The following is a 16,949-nucleotide window of genomic DNA, read 5'->3' as shown; positions in this document are numbered from 1 at the left end:
CAAGCCCCTATCGGTCGATTTCAATCGCCTCCTCGTTAACGTAAACGGAGCCAATCGCATCAAATTAACATACCAATTAAATCTGCATCGTGTGAAAATACCAATGGCAACTGAAAATACCTAATAACTCGTTTATGTTTATTCTGAATAGTACAAAACTTTCTGCATAATATAATCTGTGCGAATATAAAATTTACTTCAATTATGAACCGAACAACAAATTGCACTCCTATGTTTTAATTCTTAATAGTACACTTCCATTTTATGTTGTACTCGCATAATTATATATGTACAATCTTATGGAATGAGAAATATTTATTTATTATTAATGAGTCGATTTGGAAACTGAATGGCTCGGTGTAAAAACTTCGTAATCAACTACAGAAAAGTGGTAGTCTCCCATGAGTACAGTATTGGAAGCATGTTCGCCATCGTAGCTGTGAGGAAGATTGCTGTAACTTTCCATATTCACATTGCAATTACTAGAAATAAGTAAATCAGCTCCAGCTCCAAAAATTGGTCCGATACTGTAATGGTATTACAAAGTTGATGTAGTTGTATACAATTATATCTATTTAGATTTGTTAAAGAAGTAGTGATATTTACTCTGGATGATAGCAAATTGCAAATGGTTTCTTCACAATGTCATATTTCGTTGGAGGTACATCTTGATTGTTTGTTAAAGTAAAGAGGAAAGCTTTTTCTGAAAAGATGTAGTGAGTTTTAGCATTCGTCTTGCCCCATGGTGCATCACTGAAACCACCACAAATTTCTCCTCGAGTTCCCTAAAAAATCGTATCGTCTTATTTTTTATCTTAATTCTAATAATCTTAGACTTACATACCAGTGCAATTACATATGTTGGGCAAATTCCGTCACAATGTCGATGAAATGACGGTGCAGAGTAACCATGACTAGAGGCTCTGTAAACGACAAGAATAATTAGTATATTATAAAACAGAACAGAATAAGTATATAATATTAAATAAAAGTAAACTTTCTTGTTTTAATTCGTATACATTACACGTACCGATACACTAAACGCCAACTTTGCTTTGGTGATCCGTACCATTGATTCAGGAGACGTTGAAAACCCATCTTATCGCGAGATAAAATTTGTGACCCAGGAAAGAGAAACGGACTTACTCTTGGCTGTAACCGCTTATCCGAACAAATTTCTGCGTATTTGTTGGGTAAAGCTGCATATCTATACCTAAAACAAAACGTAAAAATCGAAAGCCTTCAAGAAAAACAAAACTTCCTGGCAAACCGTACCTTATGAATTTCGAGCCACTTGATCGATCGGGATTGAAAAATTCGTACCTCTCCAAGGATAACTCTATAGGCACTGCTCCGGTTGGTTCTACTTCCTCTGCAAAGACCTGGCTGTCGATCAGCAGCAGGCGAACATGATTTATCACTCCTGATAAATGTTGGCAAACCCTCACGCGCTCCTCCTCTGTCCAGTGTTGAGTAGGCTGCGTCACCCCTGCCTAGGAGTGTGGTCCGTACGGTTAAGCGTTCCTTAACTCGTAATTCTAAATTCCGATCCAAGAACCTAAGGACCCAAGGACCCGGTAATAATCGTATGTGACATAAGGTCTAAGACCTTGCACGACATACGCATGGTCAGAGCATTAAGTCTTCTTGGAATTCAAGGAATTCAAAGTACTCGGAAACGGAATATAATTTTAAATGAAAAAGAACCTGGTATTTAGCCCAATTTAGAACTGCTCTCCAAACGTCTTCTTCCTCCAACCCCAAGTAGTCTGATGATATAAGCTTCACAAGTGCATCCTTTGGAAGATTGCAAAATGCTGTTGTTTTAACCGTGTCAACAGCATTTTCTCCAATGAAAGCAAAACATCTTTCAATAAAGGATGAGCAAGCTCCTTTACCACCTGTGGTAACAAAAAGTATTAAATTACTCATAAGGAATCATTAATATTGAAATATATTCTTACAAACAATACTTAACTTTTATCAATCCTAAAGTTCTATTGAGTTTACTTTAATTATAACATAAATTATGTGATAAACATGTGATCAGGAGGTAAATTAATAACTATTAATAAAGTATAAGTTAGGATTCAAAAATATTTATTAAACATAAGATAATCAAAGTTATTGTATCTATTACATTAATTGTTTATCATGTAATATTTACATCCATAGATTTCGTAAAAGATAAACAGTAGTATAAAATTGTGTCATCTGCACAAGCACAACATACATCGCACAGTTCTACGATATTTTAAATTGTTCGAAAAGTACAGGATTACGATAATAATTTCATCTTTCGATCCAGAATACTGATACAACAGCGATGTTTACAATTACATTTGTAGGAAATTATTGTTTACTCCGAGTGTTCTGAATGACACAAGACATTTACAACTCTTAAGACCTAATTTTGTCCTCGTCGAATGTTTTCGTGTCACATGTTGTTTACAGTCCACACACGCAATGTTCACGAGAAGTAGAAGAGAATAAAGTTTATCATTCATCCTAGAATGTCCTCCGAGGTTATGTTTTCGTATTTAATTCACCCCTGGATTCGTATTTTGTATTAATGTTATGTTGTCGCCTTTTAGCATGATCCTTCCAAGAGGTTTTCTGTTTTTCGTCTTCATATGATATTCCTCCGCATCGTCGAGCACCAAGTTCATATATTCGTCGAAACCAACAATGTGTCCTTCGATTCGAAGGTTTATGTTCTCAAATAACCAAACTTGCACACGCGAACGGTTTTGCAAGTATCGAAATATAAGGTTGATGGGTTGTACCATCACCTTTTGAACTTTTTGCGGTCCTTTGTACGACATTTTTGTTAGTTTTCAAAAATTAGCAGTCCACGTTTGATAAACGCGTGCTTCGTTAATACCGTACGGCGGAAAGTGTGGCGTCGTAGTCATACCAATTGTTCCTTCTAGTTTTTTTAATCCGTTTCTTAAATTATATATTTAAAAATAATCGCAGGTTTTGCAAACTTTTAACCAATATTATAAGATCGAGAAGAAAATAAATACTCAAAATTGCGTTTTATAAAATTTAACACGAGTAACGAAAAGTTTAAATAGGGAGAAAAGTTAGGATGTTGGTACCTCTGAGAACGTAAAATGTACCGATAACGTGCTGCCTCTACGAGAGGTACGCCGATTACGGTGAATACCACGGTCGGTAAATTACCGAACAAGTTAAAATGAAACTTTTTAAATGTAAAATATTTAAAGTAAGGAATTTTCTTGTATTTGCAAAAGCAAAGTAATTTTATATTTTAAGTCATTTAAATCCTAGGATCGATATTTACAAACAATAATTTAGAAACGAAGTAAGAAGGTATGCAAATGTGAAAAGAAATAGTTTGCTATACTCCAAATTTATTATTTCTTCAAAATCTCTATACCCTGCATTTACAATATTAAATTATTCGTCCGTTTCCCGAGCAATTCAAATTCCATGCTCAGCGTTCGTTTAGTATAATCAGCAAGTTTGACGGTGGAAACTATTTGGTGCTTCGATTTTGAATGGAAATGCCATAAATAACTTACCAGGAACTCGCTCTTGGGCATCCAGAGCTGCAGTCAAAAGAGCACACGCGTTTCCAGGACTGAGAGTGGCGGACACGTGTTCCTCGCAACTTCTCCAAAGTTCCTCAACTCCGAGTTCCTGAGCGAGTCCTAGCATCTCGAAAATTCCGCTGTCCTGCATCATGATCTATATGGAAAAGTTACACTGTGAAACTCGGCTGTGCTTTTGGGTCAGTGGGAAACTTTCGTCGGTGGATTCTTATACAAGGTGGACCACACGTTTCTCGTACAAACTTTGCCAGCGTCATTTTACCATGCTTTCTCACGTACTCGGGCGTGTAAATTACAAATTTTAGACAGTCGTTTCGGGGGTCGAAGAGTTTTAGTTAATTAATATTTTTGTTGAATCTAATAGTAATTGGTCCTTACTATTCTATGCAGTCTCTTATCGATTTATAAGTTTTAGAATATATTCGGAGTGTTTTGTATAAAGTGAAATGATTAAATATCTTACGAGGAGACGAAGCTATCGAAGCCTCTACGCTACATATTTTATCTAGTTACCTTGCCGGTGTAAATATATTGGATAAATTGACGAAACGTTTCCGGATGAGCGTGAGGCATACGGACAGGGGTTGGATTTCCAGGTGTACCGATCCTCTTGGCAGCCGTAAAGTTCTTGCACCTGTGGAAATCAGACTCGTGATATCGATTGCTAACGGTCATAATTACCATCGGACGGGGCGGGTCACAATGAAAGAGGAGTAGTAGTTTGAATCACGCTACGCGCACAAATTGTGCCGTGGCTGCGTAGCCCTTCTAACGAACATCCACCGGTTCTCACCACCTTTCGTCGCCACCACTCTACTTCTGGCCGTGTTTCTTGTTACAAAAGGGCTTAATTGACTTCGTCAGGAGGCTCCGTTGCCACGAGAGGTGTTCGTAACGTACACGCGGTCGAGGCTTTAGTTTTTCGTTCCTCTAGAAATTAATGGCGACCTTCGAAAAGTCACTTCGCACCCTTTCTCCCTACGGCGACCCGACAAGGAATACGGGAGAACGAATCTTTTCTGGCACCTCGAACTGGAAGTGAATCCCCCATGACCCATTGGGAGACCATTCGATCTCGGCTTTTCTGTCGTACACCATTTCCCACCTCGCGCGCCACGACTAGATACACAAAAGGAAAGCTTTCAGCATCGACGAGTCTAGAAACGAACGGTGCACCCTTTTCACGGCTTGAATCGCTGGCGCGTACTCTTTTATACGTTTTCGTAGCCGCGGAAACTGTTTCGAAAATACTTTGTATATTAATCGCGAGCACGGGTAGCGTTTGTGTATTTATTTTTATTTCCCGAGTGTTGGGGCGAGTGCAACTAATTTCAACACTGATCCGTTTGTATTTCTTATTTTTCTACGTAAACTGTTTACGAATTTAGATACTCGACTTAGAAAATTGAATAGAGGAAAATAGTACTAGACAGAAAAAAATAGTTTCTCTTTTCACCGAAAACACGAGAAGAGGTCCTTAAGCGGGCCTTTCGCGTATCTACGAAGACACTGACGAGCGAAACAATGGTTTCTAATACCACTGAGCTTTGCGACGCAGAAAGATTTCGCGCGCTGGGAAACGGAGAGACCGCGATGCGAGTCTCATGCGAGAGCAAAGCGTACCAGGGACTCGTATCGAATCAAAAGAAACTCCGTCAAAGAGCGAGCGCAAATGGAAAAGGCATGCACGGGCGTTGCTTTGATATTATAATATAACCGACGCGTTAACAAACGCTCGGCTTCGTCGACAGAAGAGCGCGAAAGTTGGAAAATCGTGGCCGACCCACGAAACATGGTTGCCGAGTCGACAGAGGAAAACTAGTGCTCAAAAAAATTAAAAACACCCCGCGCTGCACAAGGAGAAACGACGTATATAGATATATAACTTTGCGCCGTTGGATCGACTTTTAACGGACGGAAAAGGCTCGACCTTTATGCTTTCCCGTGCAGTTTGGTAACGACGTGGGCTGCGCATGATATCAAAGCGATAGTGCGCGCATTTGTTTCTGCAAATTAGAGGGAAATATTCAAGTATCGAAGGTTCCCCTTCCCAGGCACCCTCGTTGTGATTTCGTTGCAAGTACGTTAAAGTATTTTTCCTATTCGGATGTATTCGATCCCAACATTTAGTTTGGATTTATTGCGAAGAGGACCCATGACTTAGAGTTCAGGTGGTTTTGGTACAGCTTGTTTGGTTTGTAATGATCATTATAATTTCCACTAAGAGTCTTGCGACGTTTGTTCTAAATTCACGAAGATAAAAGACCGATCCGTGGAAGTTTGCAATTTGCAGCGCGATTCCTTCGTTAAAGTGCCTCCAGAATGGTAGGAAAAATTCGCTCGAAAACGTAGGCATCGTCGCCGACACGCATCTCCGTCCGTAATTGCGCACTCGTACGACTATAATATAGATTGGAATCGATCGTGGAATGATCGCGATAATGGACCGCGGTGAGAAAGCAGTCGTTTTACAGCCGCGCGGAAACAAGAAGGCGTGGGCGCGAATTTGACTCCCGTGCACCGGAAGCAGAGGCGGTTTTTGCACGGAAATCGACGGGAGCCGCTATATAATCGCGCGCTTGGTCGTTAGTAGCGGAGCCCGCGGCGACATTCAACCCTTGCCGCCGTGAAACCAACCAGCCACGACCCTCGTTTCCCTGCGCCACTAGGCCCCTACCCCTAACATCCTCTCTCCGCGTCGGGCTCGTGAACCAACGTTACCACCCCCGTGACACCTCGCCGACACACCAGACGCGCGATGCCCTATTCTTTTCTCGGCGTCGCTCGCTGATATTTGGTTTTCTTTGATTCCGCAGCGGTGTTCGCCTGTGATTAGGGAAAAGCTTCTCTCCGTGCCTTCGTTCTCTTTTTTCCCGCCTTTCTGTCCCTCCTTTCTCCCTTCTACGGCTTCCCACGTACCATCTATCGCGACCAAGCATCCGGTGCCTTTATTTTTCCTCCCAATGTTTCCTCCGTTTCTTCCCGCTCAGCGTGGGGTTTTGTGGCTGGAATTGTTTAGTTATGCTTGACAAAGTGAAAAGATCCCCTGATGGCGTGGTCCGAGCATGGCGGCGGTAAAAACGGTCTCAAAAGACCCTGGATGGTAAACAGATATTTCAGTTTTGCTTAGATTGCTACTCGAACTAAACCCGATTCTAAATTCCTTACTATTCGTTTCAATTATATTACTACAAGCCCACTTTCCCGATCTCTTATGACCGCAATTGAAAGACTCTTTAATTAGCAAAGTCAAATAGCGTACAAACCCATTTCGGTTGATAAACGAAGCTCCGCGTCTCACGAGCGACGCGCACGAGCGTCGGTGATCGATTCAACGCGTATCTGGACAGGAACGTCAGGCAAACGCGGGGATTGCGCGTTCAAGTGCCATCGAGTAGTCAAAGCTCGGGGCTTGTTTTTCAATTTCTTTTCTCCCGTTGTCGAGCATCGTTCTCGTCTCCAGTCGCGTTTCGAAATGACAAGGATTACAAGGGAACGCGGCGTGGGAGGGAAACGCGAGGGGGGCGGCCTCGCGACTCTTTGTCAGGATTTTCACCGGACTGGAGAGCACCGCGTAGAGTTCTGAGTGCGGTCGCGTATTGTCCATTCGTTTCTCCCGCGGACGCCTGTCACGAGCATGCGTAACTTAATTTTCCGAGGCCCGGTGTCGGCGAAGCGAGACAGAGAGGAAAAGAGGGGCCGATGACAAAAGAACCGGCGTTTCCCTCCTGCGCCGATATCAAAAGGGGTTTCACAGAAATATCGTAATTGACTTTACAATTAGCATCGGCCTGTCCCGCGGAATGTCGTTGCCTTGGCGCTCGGCACCCCTTAACACCCAACTACCTCTTCCCCTCGGCGTCTTCTTACAACAATTAGAATTCATCCGACAAAAATACGCCCAGAGACGAATCGACCAAGTAGCCACTCTTCCCTTATTGTCGGACTAATTAGAACGTTCGATCGATTCATTTCGCCGTAACGATCCGGCAGCCCCTTAATTAAAATTCATCGCCGTCCGCGAACTTCGTAGCCTGTTCTTTCCTGCGCGAAGGAAGTTCGATGACTTCGAGATTTTTTTTCTGGCCGCCGGTCGTTCGACCAAGAATTTTCCTAGTTCGTCGGATTGGAACATTGTTTCCCGAGAAAAACTCCCTTCGAGATCGCTCGTTCCTTCGTTTCTATCGAGCCCTAAAGCGCTAGCGGAACAGGTGAAACATCTTTTCCTCTTTGTTATACAAATACACCCAATTCGCTACTTGCACTTCTTCCTACCCTCCCTGTGCGTAAAAGATCTCGGAGCTACTCGAATCCTCGTTTCCTTAAGGGTCTCTGGTTGCAAGGAAACCCGTGGTCGCGGAGTCCGTTTCATTACCATTGCAAGAAGCGTCGCGAAGATAGCAGAGCGTAATGTCCCACGTTCCCGCGTTAATTCTCCATTTTCTAGAAGTAGCAGATCTCGTTGTCCTGGCCACGCCGCGAAACGTATTTATTTTTCACGAGGGTGTGCACGTATCTCGCCCTTTTTAACCCGTGGATACGAGTGCGCGAGTTTCCCGACGTTCTTCTCCCGCGTGATTTCTCGTTCGTATATCCAGGATCGTTTACGGTCTCCGAGGAAATCCGACTCGTTGCGGATCGATCGATGTGTCGACGAGCTGGTTTAATAAAAATTACGATTAACAATTAATTCGGTCCCACGTGGCACAGTGGTTCGTTTAATAAAATTTCTGGCTCGACTGGCTCTGATCGCGGGGACGCGTCGGAGTTGTTCACGTCCCTGGAGATGTCGGAGGATATCAGGAGGAAGGGCAGAATAGTATAAATTGTCTCATTGTGAGCGTCGAGGAGCAATTGGACACGATATTTAGATCTTCTATGGTTCGAAGAATTAGAATTTCGATGATTCGATATCGATTTCGAATGATTCAACCGTGAACTGAATTCGAATTAGAGAATACTGACCTCGCTTGGAGTATGATTCTGTGAGCGTACACTGGCACCTCATCCCGGCCTAGCAAAAAGATAATATCTGCTGTGTCTTTGTCTTCCGAGAGTCGGGCGAGGTCCTCCAGAAGTCTGGGTACACCGGCTAGACCAGCCTCGCCGGACACCCCTGCCGCCCCCGGTGTTGCCCCCACAGAGACAGCTCTGGTTGCCATGATGCTCGAGTCCAAGAATCACCGACTACAAAGGAAGCAAGAAATTAGTTAAACGTGTAGTAACGCTACGAGGAAAGACTAGGATCTTCCAAACACATCCTGATTAAGAAACCTATCGCTATAATGATAGTTTACGTTCACTTTCTTAAATGGAAAGGAGGACATTCAAAACAACCTCCAAAGTTGAGGCTCTTCTAAACATCCTCTCTCGCAGCTAATAATTAAATAAAAAAGAAGAGATATCGAATTGACAAATCAACTTGCACGCGATTTTCTTATTCTAATCGCCAGACCGCTCGCCGGTTTGTCGAATCCAAGCAATCCGCGGTTAATTCGAAATTAATGGGAATAAACGCGATGACAGCGTGTCATTCGCCCCCGAACATTTTCCAGTCGCATCCTGTGCGCGGTCGACGCGAGGAAAAAAAGCAAAACCGATTAACGTACAATCGGCGCTAATTGCGCGATTAATATTTGATTTGCACCGCGTCGCGACGCAACCCGCCTCTCTGCCCCCCTGACTCTCATCGCGGCTGGTCGATCGACGCGGAGATTTTGTGTCACGGCGGCTGGCTGATTCCCTTTTAATTAGTTCGGGTTTTGTAGTTTTCGAACGCGTCACGCCTCGATTGTGCCCGCGTATCGTCGAAGCGGCGCAGAACGGGGCGAGGGGGAGAGGCTGGGAGAATCCCGATTGCCGGTCATTTGCTCTCCCTGAATTTTCTCGCTTCGTCGCATCTCGCATTCCAAAGCCGCGATTCGATCAAATAACCATTCGTCGTCCGTAGGTTTTGTTTACTCCCGGTCGAGCAAGTCGCGTGGCGTAAAAAATTTGTTAACGGCCGCGAATTTCCTGGCTGGCTCCGATTCGACGCGTTCGCCATCGTTTTGCGCGAAACGTTTTTAATCCAGCAAACATCAGAGTTTCGATAGTCACAGGAGGAGATAATACTTATTTAAAATAAATTATCGAAGCACTCCAATCGTTGAACCATCAAATATTAATTTTACAAGAACTATTTAAATGTGTTTGATACGAAGCTTTTCAATTAATAAAAAAGGTATATTAATGCATCAACTTACAAAGTTGCAAGAGAAAGTTTCTCCCTTCAAAACCCAAATAGGGATTCTACCACTCGAAACGTCGTTTTTAAAACGATAAATTGTTTGAAATACTTCAATACCATCGAATTCCAATGGTTTGTACTCTCAACAGGTCCACTCGATTCAAAAAGAGCAAATAGAATTATTCTTTTTAATTGTATATCATTTAAACCCCTTAATGCCGTGAATTCTGGCGTCGGTATTAAAATCGTTGAATTACACTCTCGTTACGTATTTCGCACGGAGAGATTGCCGCAAACTCGTTCACAAATCGCGCACGAACTGCTCTGCGGTCGGTAGCGGTTGTTTGTTTTGAATTCGCCAGCTCGATCGGCTCCCGCCGCGTTCAATATCGTCCGAATAAATAAATATGTACGCGTCTGTGCACGCGCGAAAATTCCGCCAACGACTGGTCCTCTTCGTCGTCAGGTCTCGCAATGTCATTCGCCCCAGGCTCTTGCGTCAACATCTTCGACCCCAAGAAAACCCGACACTGTTGGATAAATTCACCAAGACTCGTCAAATATTCTCGCTGTTACTATTTGGAAGTTGTAAAAAAAATATTTAGAGGCTAGAAACAAGGATTTAATTTAAATTTTACGGTTCGAAAATCGAAATTTTGATAGTACGATTCTTCTGATACATCACTCCTGAGATTTAGAGCAAAGCAGTCACAGACATACACGCATCTGTACGTAACATAATTTTGCAACCGGTTTTCGGCTAGTTAGATTTATGGCGAGGTAGTTCAACCCACAATTGCGTAAATTTGATTCTGGTTCGAATGCTGCACGAATTATTTAGTACCCGAACTGAACAATAAGTGGATAGTGGTGCGCTGCAGCACAGTGGCTGAATGGCACATTCTGGGGAAAACAACCGACCAATCGTTTGCCACTTCGACTACGCACTGATTCACCGAACGCCATAGAAACCCTCCACACTACGTATTCGCGACGCTCTTACCAACGAACTTACGTCACAGCACTGCCTTCGTAGCGAACCTTCGGAGGCCAAGCTAATTAACTCCTTGAAATCAAAAGTGCACAAGAGCGACGTCACAAACTACAGGTGAAATAAAACAATTTACGAAAAGTGGAGTCGATGAGAGGTCCTCGAAACGTAATCCAGATTCGTCGCATCCTAATCGAAGCGTTCCAGTCAGTTCAACGGGAACAGAGGTTCGCTGCACCCGATCTGCTACGTAGAAACGCGAAATCACGGCTTTGAGGATTCTCACCTTGGTGGTTGGTGCACGAGAACGAGCGGTGGGATGTTTCGAGGTAGAACACTAAGCGAGCCGGTATTTCCGTGGTACACGTGGACGAATATTATCCTCGCGCGCGAAACACTGCATTTTCAGTCGATCCACGCCGTCTCACACTCCCGAGGGGCGAAACATTGTTCCCCGAAAAAGTTTCTCGTGCACGGTTCTTCTTCTGCCCTGCGGGTTCCCGTTGTTCTACAACACAAACGTACTCCCGCGAGATCCACCGCGAGCACACATGGAGAAATGCAACGAAAGTGGAGGTGGGAAGGCTCCGTTTCGGCCGGAAGTTTCCTCAAGTTCAACGCTGCGAGGTATTTCTCGAGCACGAGACGAGTTTTACGAGCGCTGGACCAGGCCTGGCCTCTGTCCCGCCGCCGCCACCTTCGCGTCTCCTCTCGTTCTCTTTTGCGTTCAGGTGTGCTCTCACCTCTTTCCACGTAGACGGGACACCCCCCTCTCCTCCCGATTCCCGCGTGGCCAATGCTCCTGCAAGATCACTCCTCCTCCAAGCCCGTGTTGCCAGATCCTCTCTGGAGCACCGATCCGCCGCGGGATCGGCACGGCGCTGCCTTCTTCCAGCTACGCCGAGGACCTTTGGAGATCCTCCATGGATGAGAGATTGAATAGGATGATTAGATTTTTTCGGAAAGATTGTCTAATTATTTGTCAAAATTTTGGAGAGAAGATGATCTATAGGTCGTCGATGACTCGTTTATTTAAATACCCACGCAGACTCACTGTTCAAATTTTGTAGAGTACCACGTTTTCGTACTCTCTGAATGAACTATTAACAGCATGAAAGCAAAAATTACGAACGAATAGGAGGATTTGCCACGCACCGCGAGCATCGAACATCGTAAGCTCCTCGCTGGAGCACCGAATCGTCCAAGTTGGCTTACGGTCGCCTCGATCCCAGTTTTTTCGCGTGTCTTCTCGTCGAGTTCGGCGCTGTTTATCCGCATTCCTCCCTTTGTTCCTCTTAAATCGTACCAAAGGCAAGACCCTCCTAGCTCTCGTTGCATCTCTCCCGATTGTGCTCTTGTTTCCGAGACGGGTTCGCCCGTGGTTTTGCTCGGTCGCGCGATATTGCCGCAATGCGGTGCTTCCTAGTTTTCTCGACAAAATGAGATCGTCCTTTTATTTGCGTCGCTGTGCAGCCTCAGCCCATCCTTTGCCTCCCCAGATCCGCCCGTGATTCCCCAGGTTCTCGGGGAGATCAAGTTGCGATTTAGACGCTTCGACTCGAGTTTCCGTTCCTGGCCCTGGCAGCGCGTGTTTTCGGTTCAATTTCGCGTTGATAGCAATATCGTGTTCCTGCGCTCGACGAGGAAACAACGAGAACGATGCGCTTTAGGGGAGTATTTCCTACGGCAAGCGGGAAATAAAGGTGTTCCATGGGAGTGATTTGCAAGAAAAATACGCGGAAGGCGAATTTGATAAGTTTAAAGGGGTTAGCCGAGCATCGGAGTTTTGAAAATCGACCTATCTTTAGAAAACTAGTTCTCATCAACTAGTAATAACTAAATTTCGTCGAGGATATTTTCTATTCAAGGTACGCAATTACCTCGGAATTTGACGCGGGTCTGTGGAATTTGTAATGTTGTTTCCCACTGCTGTTCCTACGGGATGAGCTGTAGCTTTCTATGTTTCTCATTTAACTTCCTCCGCATTGTATCGCGAGTCACCCAATGAGAACGATAAACTACAGGTACCAAGTTGGAAATGACTTTAGGAAATGTATCGATCCACGGTACAGTATCGTCGATTTCGCGTAGCGTAGAACCGATCGATGGTAAGGCAGAAGCGTTGCTCTGTGGGTGCACATGTATCGATCGTTGATCTAGCGATCACGGTATAGATCGAATACTGAAAACGTCGATATTTGCTTGTCGATATAATGAAATTAAATTTCCTCATTGTATTATTTAGGAGATAATTAATTAAGAAAATATTAATATAGTTTTTCATTAGTTTACATTCTCGGTATCGTAAATAAACAGAATGTATCCAATGCGTTAAGTTCACAATTTTGTCCCGCTTTTTTTCACGATTTACCTTCCTTTTCAAATTTATTTCGAAAAATTCCTCTCGTTCGTGGATTCCACGACACCTTCGCTTTGTTTTCAGGGGAATGTTTCGCAACAGTGGTCGCGAAAATTCGCTGTTACCGCGGATCGTACACAATTCCGTGTAATACCATGCACATTAACGCGCGAAGTGTCTTCTCACGGGCGATGGGGCGCGTGTTTCCCTGCCGTTAATATACCCGCCAGTTTTTTCCAGCGTTGAAATGGAATCTCGGCTGAGCGGCAATAATCGGCGAAAGATCACTTAATGGCCCTACGGTGTAAGAGCCAGCCGTCGTTCGCACCTCCGCGAAATTTGCTGCAACCGCCTAACGAAATTGCCGCATTACGTCGTTTAACGTCCTCGGAAATACGGCGCATTGGGGCCGGGAAGAGAATAAAAGTTATAGGAAGAACAGTACCGCGATGAAAAGTGACGAGAACAGGGATGGGAAAATTGCACGGGACGTCCGCGACGATGGAACGATCCGACGCCGTGCCATAATATACATTTCGTCTGATAAACAACTGACTCTGTGAAATACGAAACAATGGTCGTATTGGCATCGATCTTTCTCTTCGTTTGAAATATGACCCTGGTCGTTGTCGAAGTGGTTCGCATTTATAAAATTGAGAATGAGATGGACTGTGAAGATAATAACAGCATTTATTTTCAATTATTGTTGATAAGTGACTCACGTATCAGCTGTGACACTTGGAGAACATTGTAACTGATTAACGATATAAAATGGATCTATAGTGCATACAACACTTTTTGTCTAAATTTATGCACGATAACAGAGATTGAGTCTAGTTATTTATCAGACTGCGTACACCTGGGGAAGGTGTCGAAGAGTGCGAACAAGCTGGTTTGGTGATCGCGGTGCATAATAGATTGCGTCGTAGCGCAAACAGGAACAAATTCCTCGGTGTACTCGTTTCAACAATTGAATCGGTAATCAAGCCGGTCTCGATAATCGAATCAGCCCGGGTACACGCGTAATTGAAATTTCCCAGTCGACCACTGCAAATATTCCTCCCCTCCTGTCCCTTCGCTCCGTCGCCTGCCCTCGCGAAATTGCCTTCGCGAGTTTTCAGTCGAGACCACGTCGAAAATGTTGCCTCTGCGATCTTGCAAATTGTCGCTCGACGATAGAAATGAAAAGTCGAGAAAAAGTTGGATCGGCGTCATTTAGATGATCGATAGCGACGTCGATGGCACGCTGCGCATCGTTTTATGGTATAATTCGGCGCGACGCTGTTCGCCACGTGAAATCGTATTTTCAGCTTCAAAATGTCCTCGCGTCTGAGATGTCAAAAACAGACACGGTTCCTGTCTGGTAGTCGAGGGGAATCGGTACTTCGACGTCCAGAGACGAATTTCTTGAGATCCCGGGAGTGAGAAGATGACTCAAGGGATGTTTCATTTTTATGAATTCGAAATGTATAATACTAGTCGCGGGCATTATTATACTTTCTTGGTGATATCCTCGAGCAAAACATATTTTACTTATGTTGCCTGTCGTTGGCTTCTAAGAAAAAAAATAATGTGGTTTCTAAATAAATCATCTCTACGCACAAACTAGCCTCAAAAATCTACATTCTAGAGATTCTTGATCTAATCGTGTCTCCATACATCGAACCCTCGTCTGAGGAAATTTTGTTCCTCCCCGTTGGCTTGCTTCCCGCGACGCATCGATCCCTCGACGATAACGGAGCCGTGATATGTGCGCGTAGCTAAAAGAAAACGAAAATTAATTATCACAGGACAAAATGGGCACTTAATTAACGCGGCTGACCGGATCAGATGTTCTTATTCGCGCAGCGGTGTCACAGACGAAAGAGTTTTCTTGCCGAGCGAGCCTCATTTCGCTAACCGTGAATAAAGGGTCTCGGATGAAGGAGACGCGAACCCATCCCCCTCACCGCTGTTTCGCGTAAATTGACCCTGACGGTGGAAGCATTTCTGTAAACTACTTTCATTCCGTCCCCCTTTTGTACCCCTTCGCCAAGGCTCCAACTGAAAAGGTTCCGCGGATCTATGGAAAATGCACGGTTGGCGAGTCGCTGGTAAGTAAATTGACGCCGCGATTCAATATCAATTGTAAACAGTAATTATTAGCAACGCCATTGTCGCTGACCAGGGACCTGCCTGTTAAGGATTATTAAGTCGCTCCGGCGGATCCAAGATCGTATTCCACGGTTCAAGAAATAGCCCCTCGCCCCAACGATGACGGATAATAGAGACGGATAGTCGATCGGTATTATACAGAACTATAGAAATCTACTACACAGACAGATGTTTCACGTTTCTGATACTCAGTACTGACGAAAATATTAAAAGTTTGAAGCTGGACATCGCAAATTTGTATCGCCAGGGCGAAGATCAAAATTACAAACTTTTCATTTCAATTTCCCAAGCTCGAACGCAATACGTCGATTTCTTAGAAAACTACTCCTAATTTGTTATCCTACTAAAATCTTATTAAATCTCTCCGCCTCGAACGTGCATCACTTCGTCACATGTATCATATTCACCACCAAGGTCTACGCTTTCAGGTGACTCGTGGCTGGAAATGTGAGACATTTTATTTACAAAAAAAAAGAAAAAAAAAAGAAAGAAACAGGTCTGGAAGGAAGGTCGACGTTCAACGCGCGCTTTTACGCGAGATCAACCCGAAAGATAAAATGCTTGCTCTTTACCCCAAAACGATCCTCACGGCCACTTTCGCTCGTCGATCTCGAATTCATTTACCGAGTCGAGCACACGTTGCGATATCAGTCGCGCGATAAAAGCATGCCCACTGAAGATCGCTATCCTCTATTTTACGCGGATGAATTGAATCCAGAAGCCGAGGCTGCTGGTTTTTCAAGCAGTTACATGGTAGTCGAACCGAGAACTCGTGCATCCTATTCACCTTGTGCCAGCGGCAGCATCATTCCCCTAGCAGTTTTTGCGTGGTGTAAACACAAAACTCGCATCACGGAAGAGAGATAGGGAAAGCGTATTGCGGACCTTCCGTCGTGTACACAACCTATCTTGCCTTACGAACGCCGGCGGAGGGTTTTTTCTAAAGACGCGACACAGGGAATGTGTAATACGCGGAACAATGCTCGACACGCTTTCCTGCAACTCCACTTACATTCACGTATCCCGTCCGCTCCATTATCTTTTCAGAAACCGTCCACTTTGTGCCGTTTCATGTACCGACCGTGTGTCCCCGTCCGCCATCAGGAGAGTAGCCTAATTCACACCCACCACCGCCGCACCAAGTAAAATTTATACTTTGACAACTTCGAAAAGTCCCTTGTGGACGCAGAGATCGCTGGTTCAGCCGTTTCTCCCACCTTTGTGGATTCAGTTTTCTCTCTAAATCCTTGCAAGTGGTTCGCGATATTCTTCTTCGAATCTCGTTGCTTTATTATTCTTTTTAGATTTCATTGAATGTCAGCCTTTTAAACTTACCCACTCATCCCTCGTCTCCCTCGCGGGATCTTTTCTACATTTTCGAGTTAGGCAATCGCGTGAAACCGCGGCCAGGGGTTCGCGTGGATGTTCAAGGTGGGGAAAAGTTGACGCGTTGCGGCATCGAAAATTTATCAACCACGCAAATCAACGGGCGAAACGTAAACGTTTAACGCGGCGCGCGAATTTATGCAGCGGTATCCGGACGGACAATTTATTATACATCTGGACCGATTCGATACGCGGGCAATCGGCGAGCGAAATCAAGCGATCGAGCGTAAATTCGTTATAAACTGGTCC

General features: G+C 44.4%; 2 protein-coding genes across 5 annotated transcripts; both read right to left on the bottom strand.

Moving 5' to 3' along the window:
• Positions 1-103: 103 nt before the first annotated feature.
• On the bottom strand, positions 104-11,411 carry LOC128895947 (serine-enriched protein). 4 transcript variants are annotated; one of them, XM_054158990.1, is made up of 10 exons: positions 11,088-11,411; positions 8,547-8,768; positions 4,095-4,215; positions 3,552-3,717; positions 1,708-1,901; positions 1,276-1,493; positions 1,031-1,213; positions 845-923; positions 607-785; positions 104-527 (listed from the first exon to the last, which is right to left on the bottom strand). In XM_054158990.1, exons 2-10 carry the CDS (start codon positions 8,741-8,743, stop codon positions 326-328), a joined length of 1,539 nt encoding a protein of 512 aa, XP_054014965.1. In that variant the 5' UTR covers positions 8,744-8,768; positions 11,088-11,411; the 3' UTR covers positions 104-325. The 4 variants fall into 4 exon arrangements, with proteins under 4 accessions (XP_054014965.1, XP_054014967.1, XP_054014964.1 ...); XM_054158992.1 differs by lacking the exon at positions 11,088-11,411 and adding an exon at positions 9,827-10,737 and having other exon boundaries at positions 1,031-1,240; positions 1,324-1,493; XM_054158989.1 differs by lacking the exon at positions 11,088-11,411 and adding an exon at positions 9,827-10,735.
• On the bottom strand, positions 2,080-2,919 carry LOC128895949 (probable small nuclear ribonucleoprotein E). The gene has a single exon (XM_054158996.1). The coding sequence runs from the start codon at positions 2,823-2,825 to the stop codon at positions 2,541-2,543; it is 285 nt and encodes a 94-aa protein (XP_054014971.1). The 5' UTR covers positions 2,826-2,919; the 3' UTR covers positions 2,080-2,540.
• Positions 11,412-16,949: the final 5,538 nt, after the last annotated feature.

Source organism: Hylaeus anthracinus, unplaced genomic scaffold (genome assembly GCF_026225885.1).
Source record: "Hylaeus anthracinus isolate JK02 unplaced genomic scaffold, UHH_iyHylAnth1.0_haploid 5, whole genome shotgun sequence".
In the NCBI taxonomy this organism is placed as follows: Eukaryota; Metazoa; Arthropoda; class Insecta; order Hymenoptera; family Colletidae; genus Hylaeus; species Hylaeus anthracinus.
This window is presented reverse-complemented; position numbering and strand designations above follow the sequence as displayed.

Bases quoted from the DNA above. Each gene is read 5' to 3' on its own strand.
- LOC128895949 (XM_054158996.1), bottom strand. From the start codon at position 2,825: ATGTCGTACAAAGGACCGCAAAAAGTTCAAAAGGTGATGGTACAACCC.
- LOC128895947 (XM_054158990.1), bottom strand. From the start codon at position 8,743: ATGGCAACCAGAGCTGTCTCTGTGGGGGCAACACCGGGGGCGGCAGGG. The intron at 1,214-1,275 runs GTACGGTTTGCC...GTTTTGTTTTAG, and splicing joins AGTGGCTCGAAATTCATAAG to GTATAGATATGCAGCTTTAC. The intron at 924-1,030 runs GTACGTGTAATG...TGTCGTTTACAG, and splicing joins AGTTGGCGTTTAGTGTATCG to AGCCTCTAGTCATGGTTACT.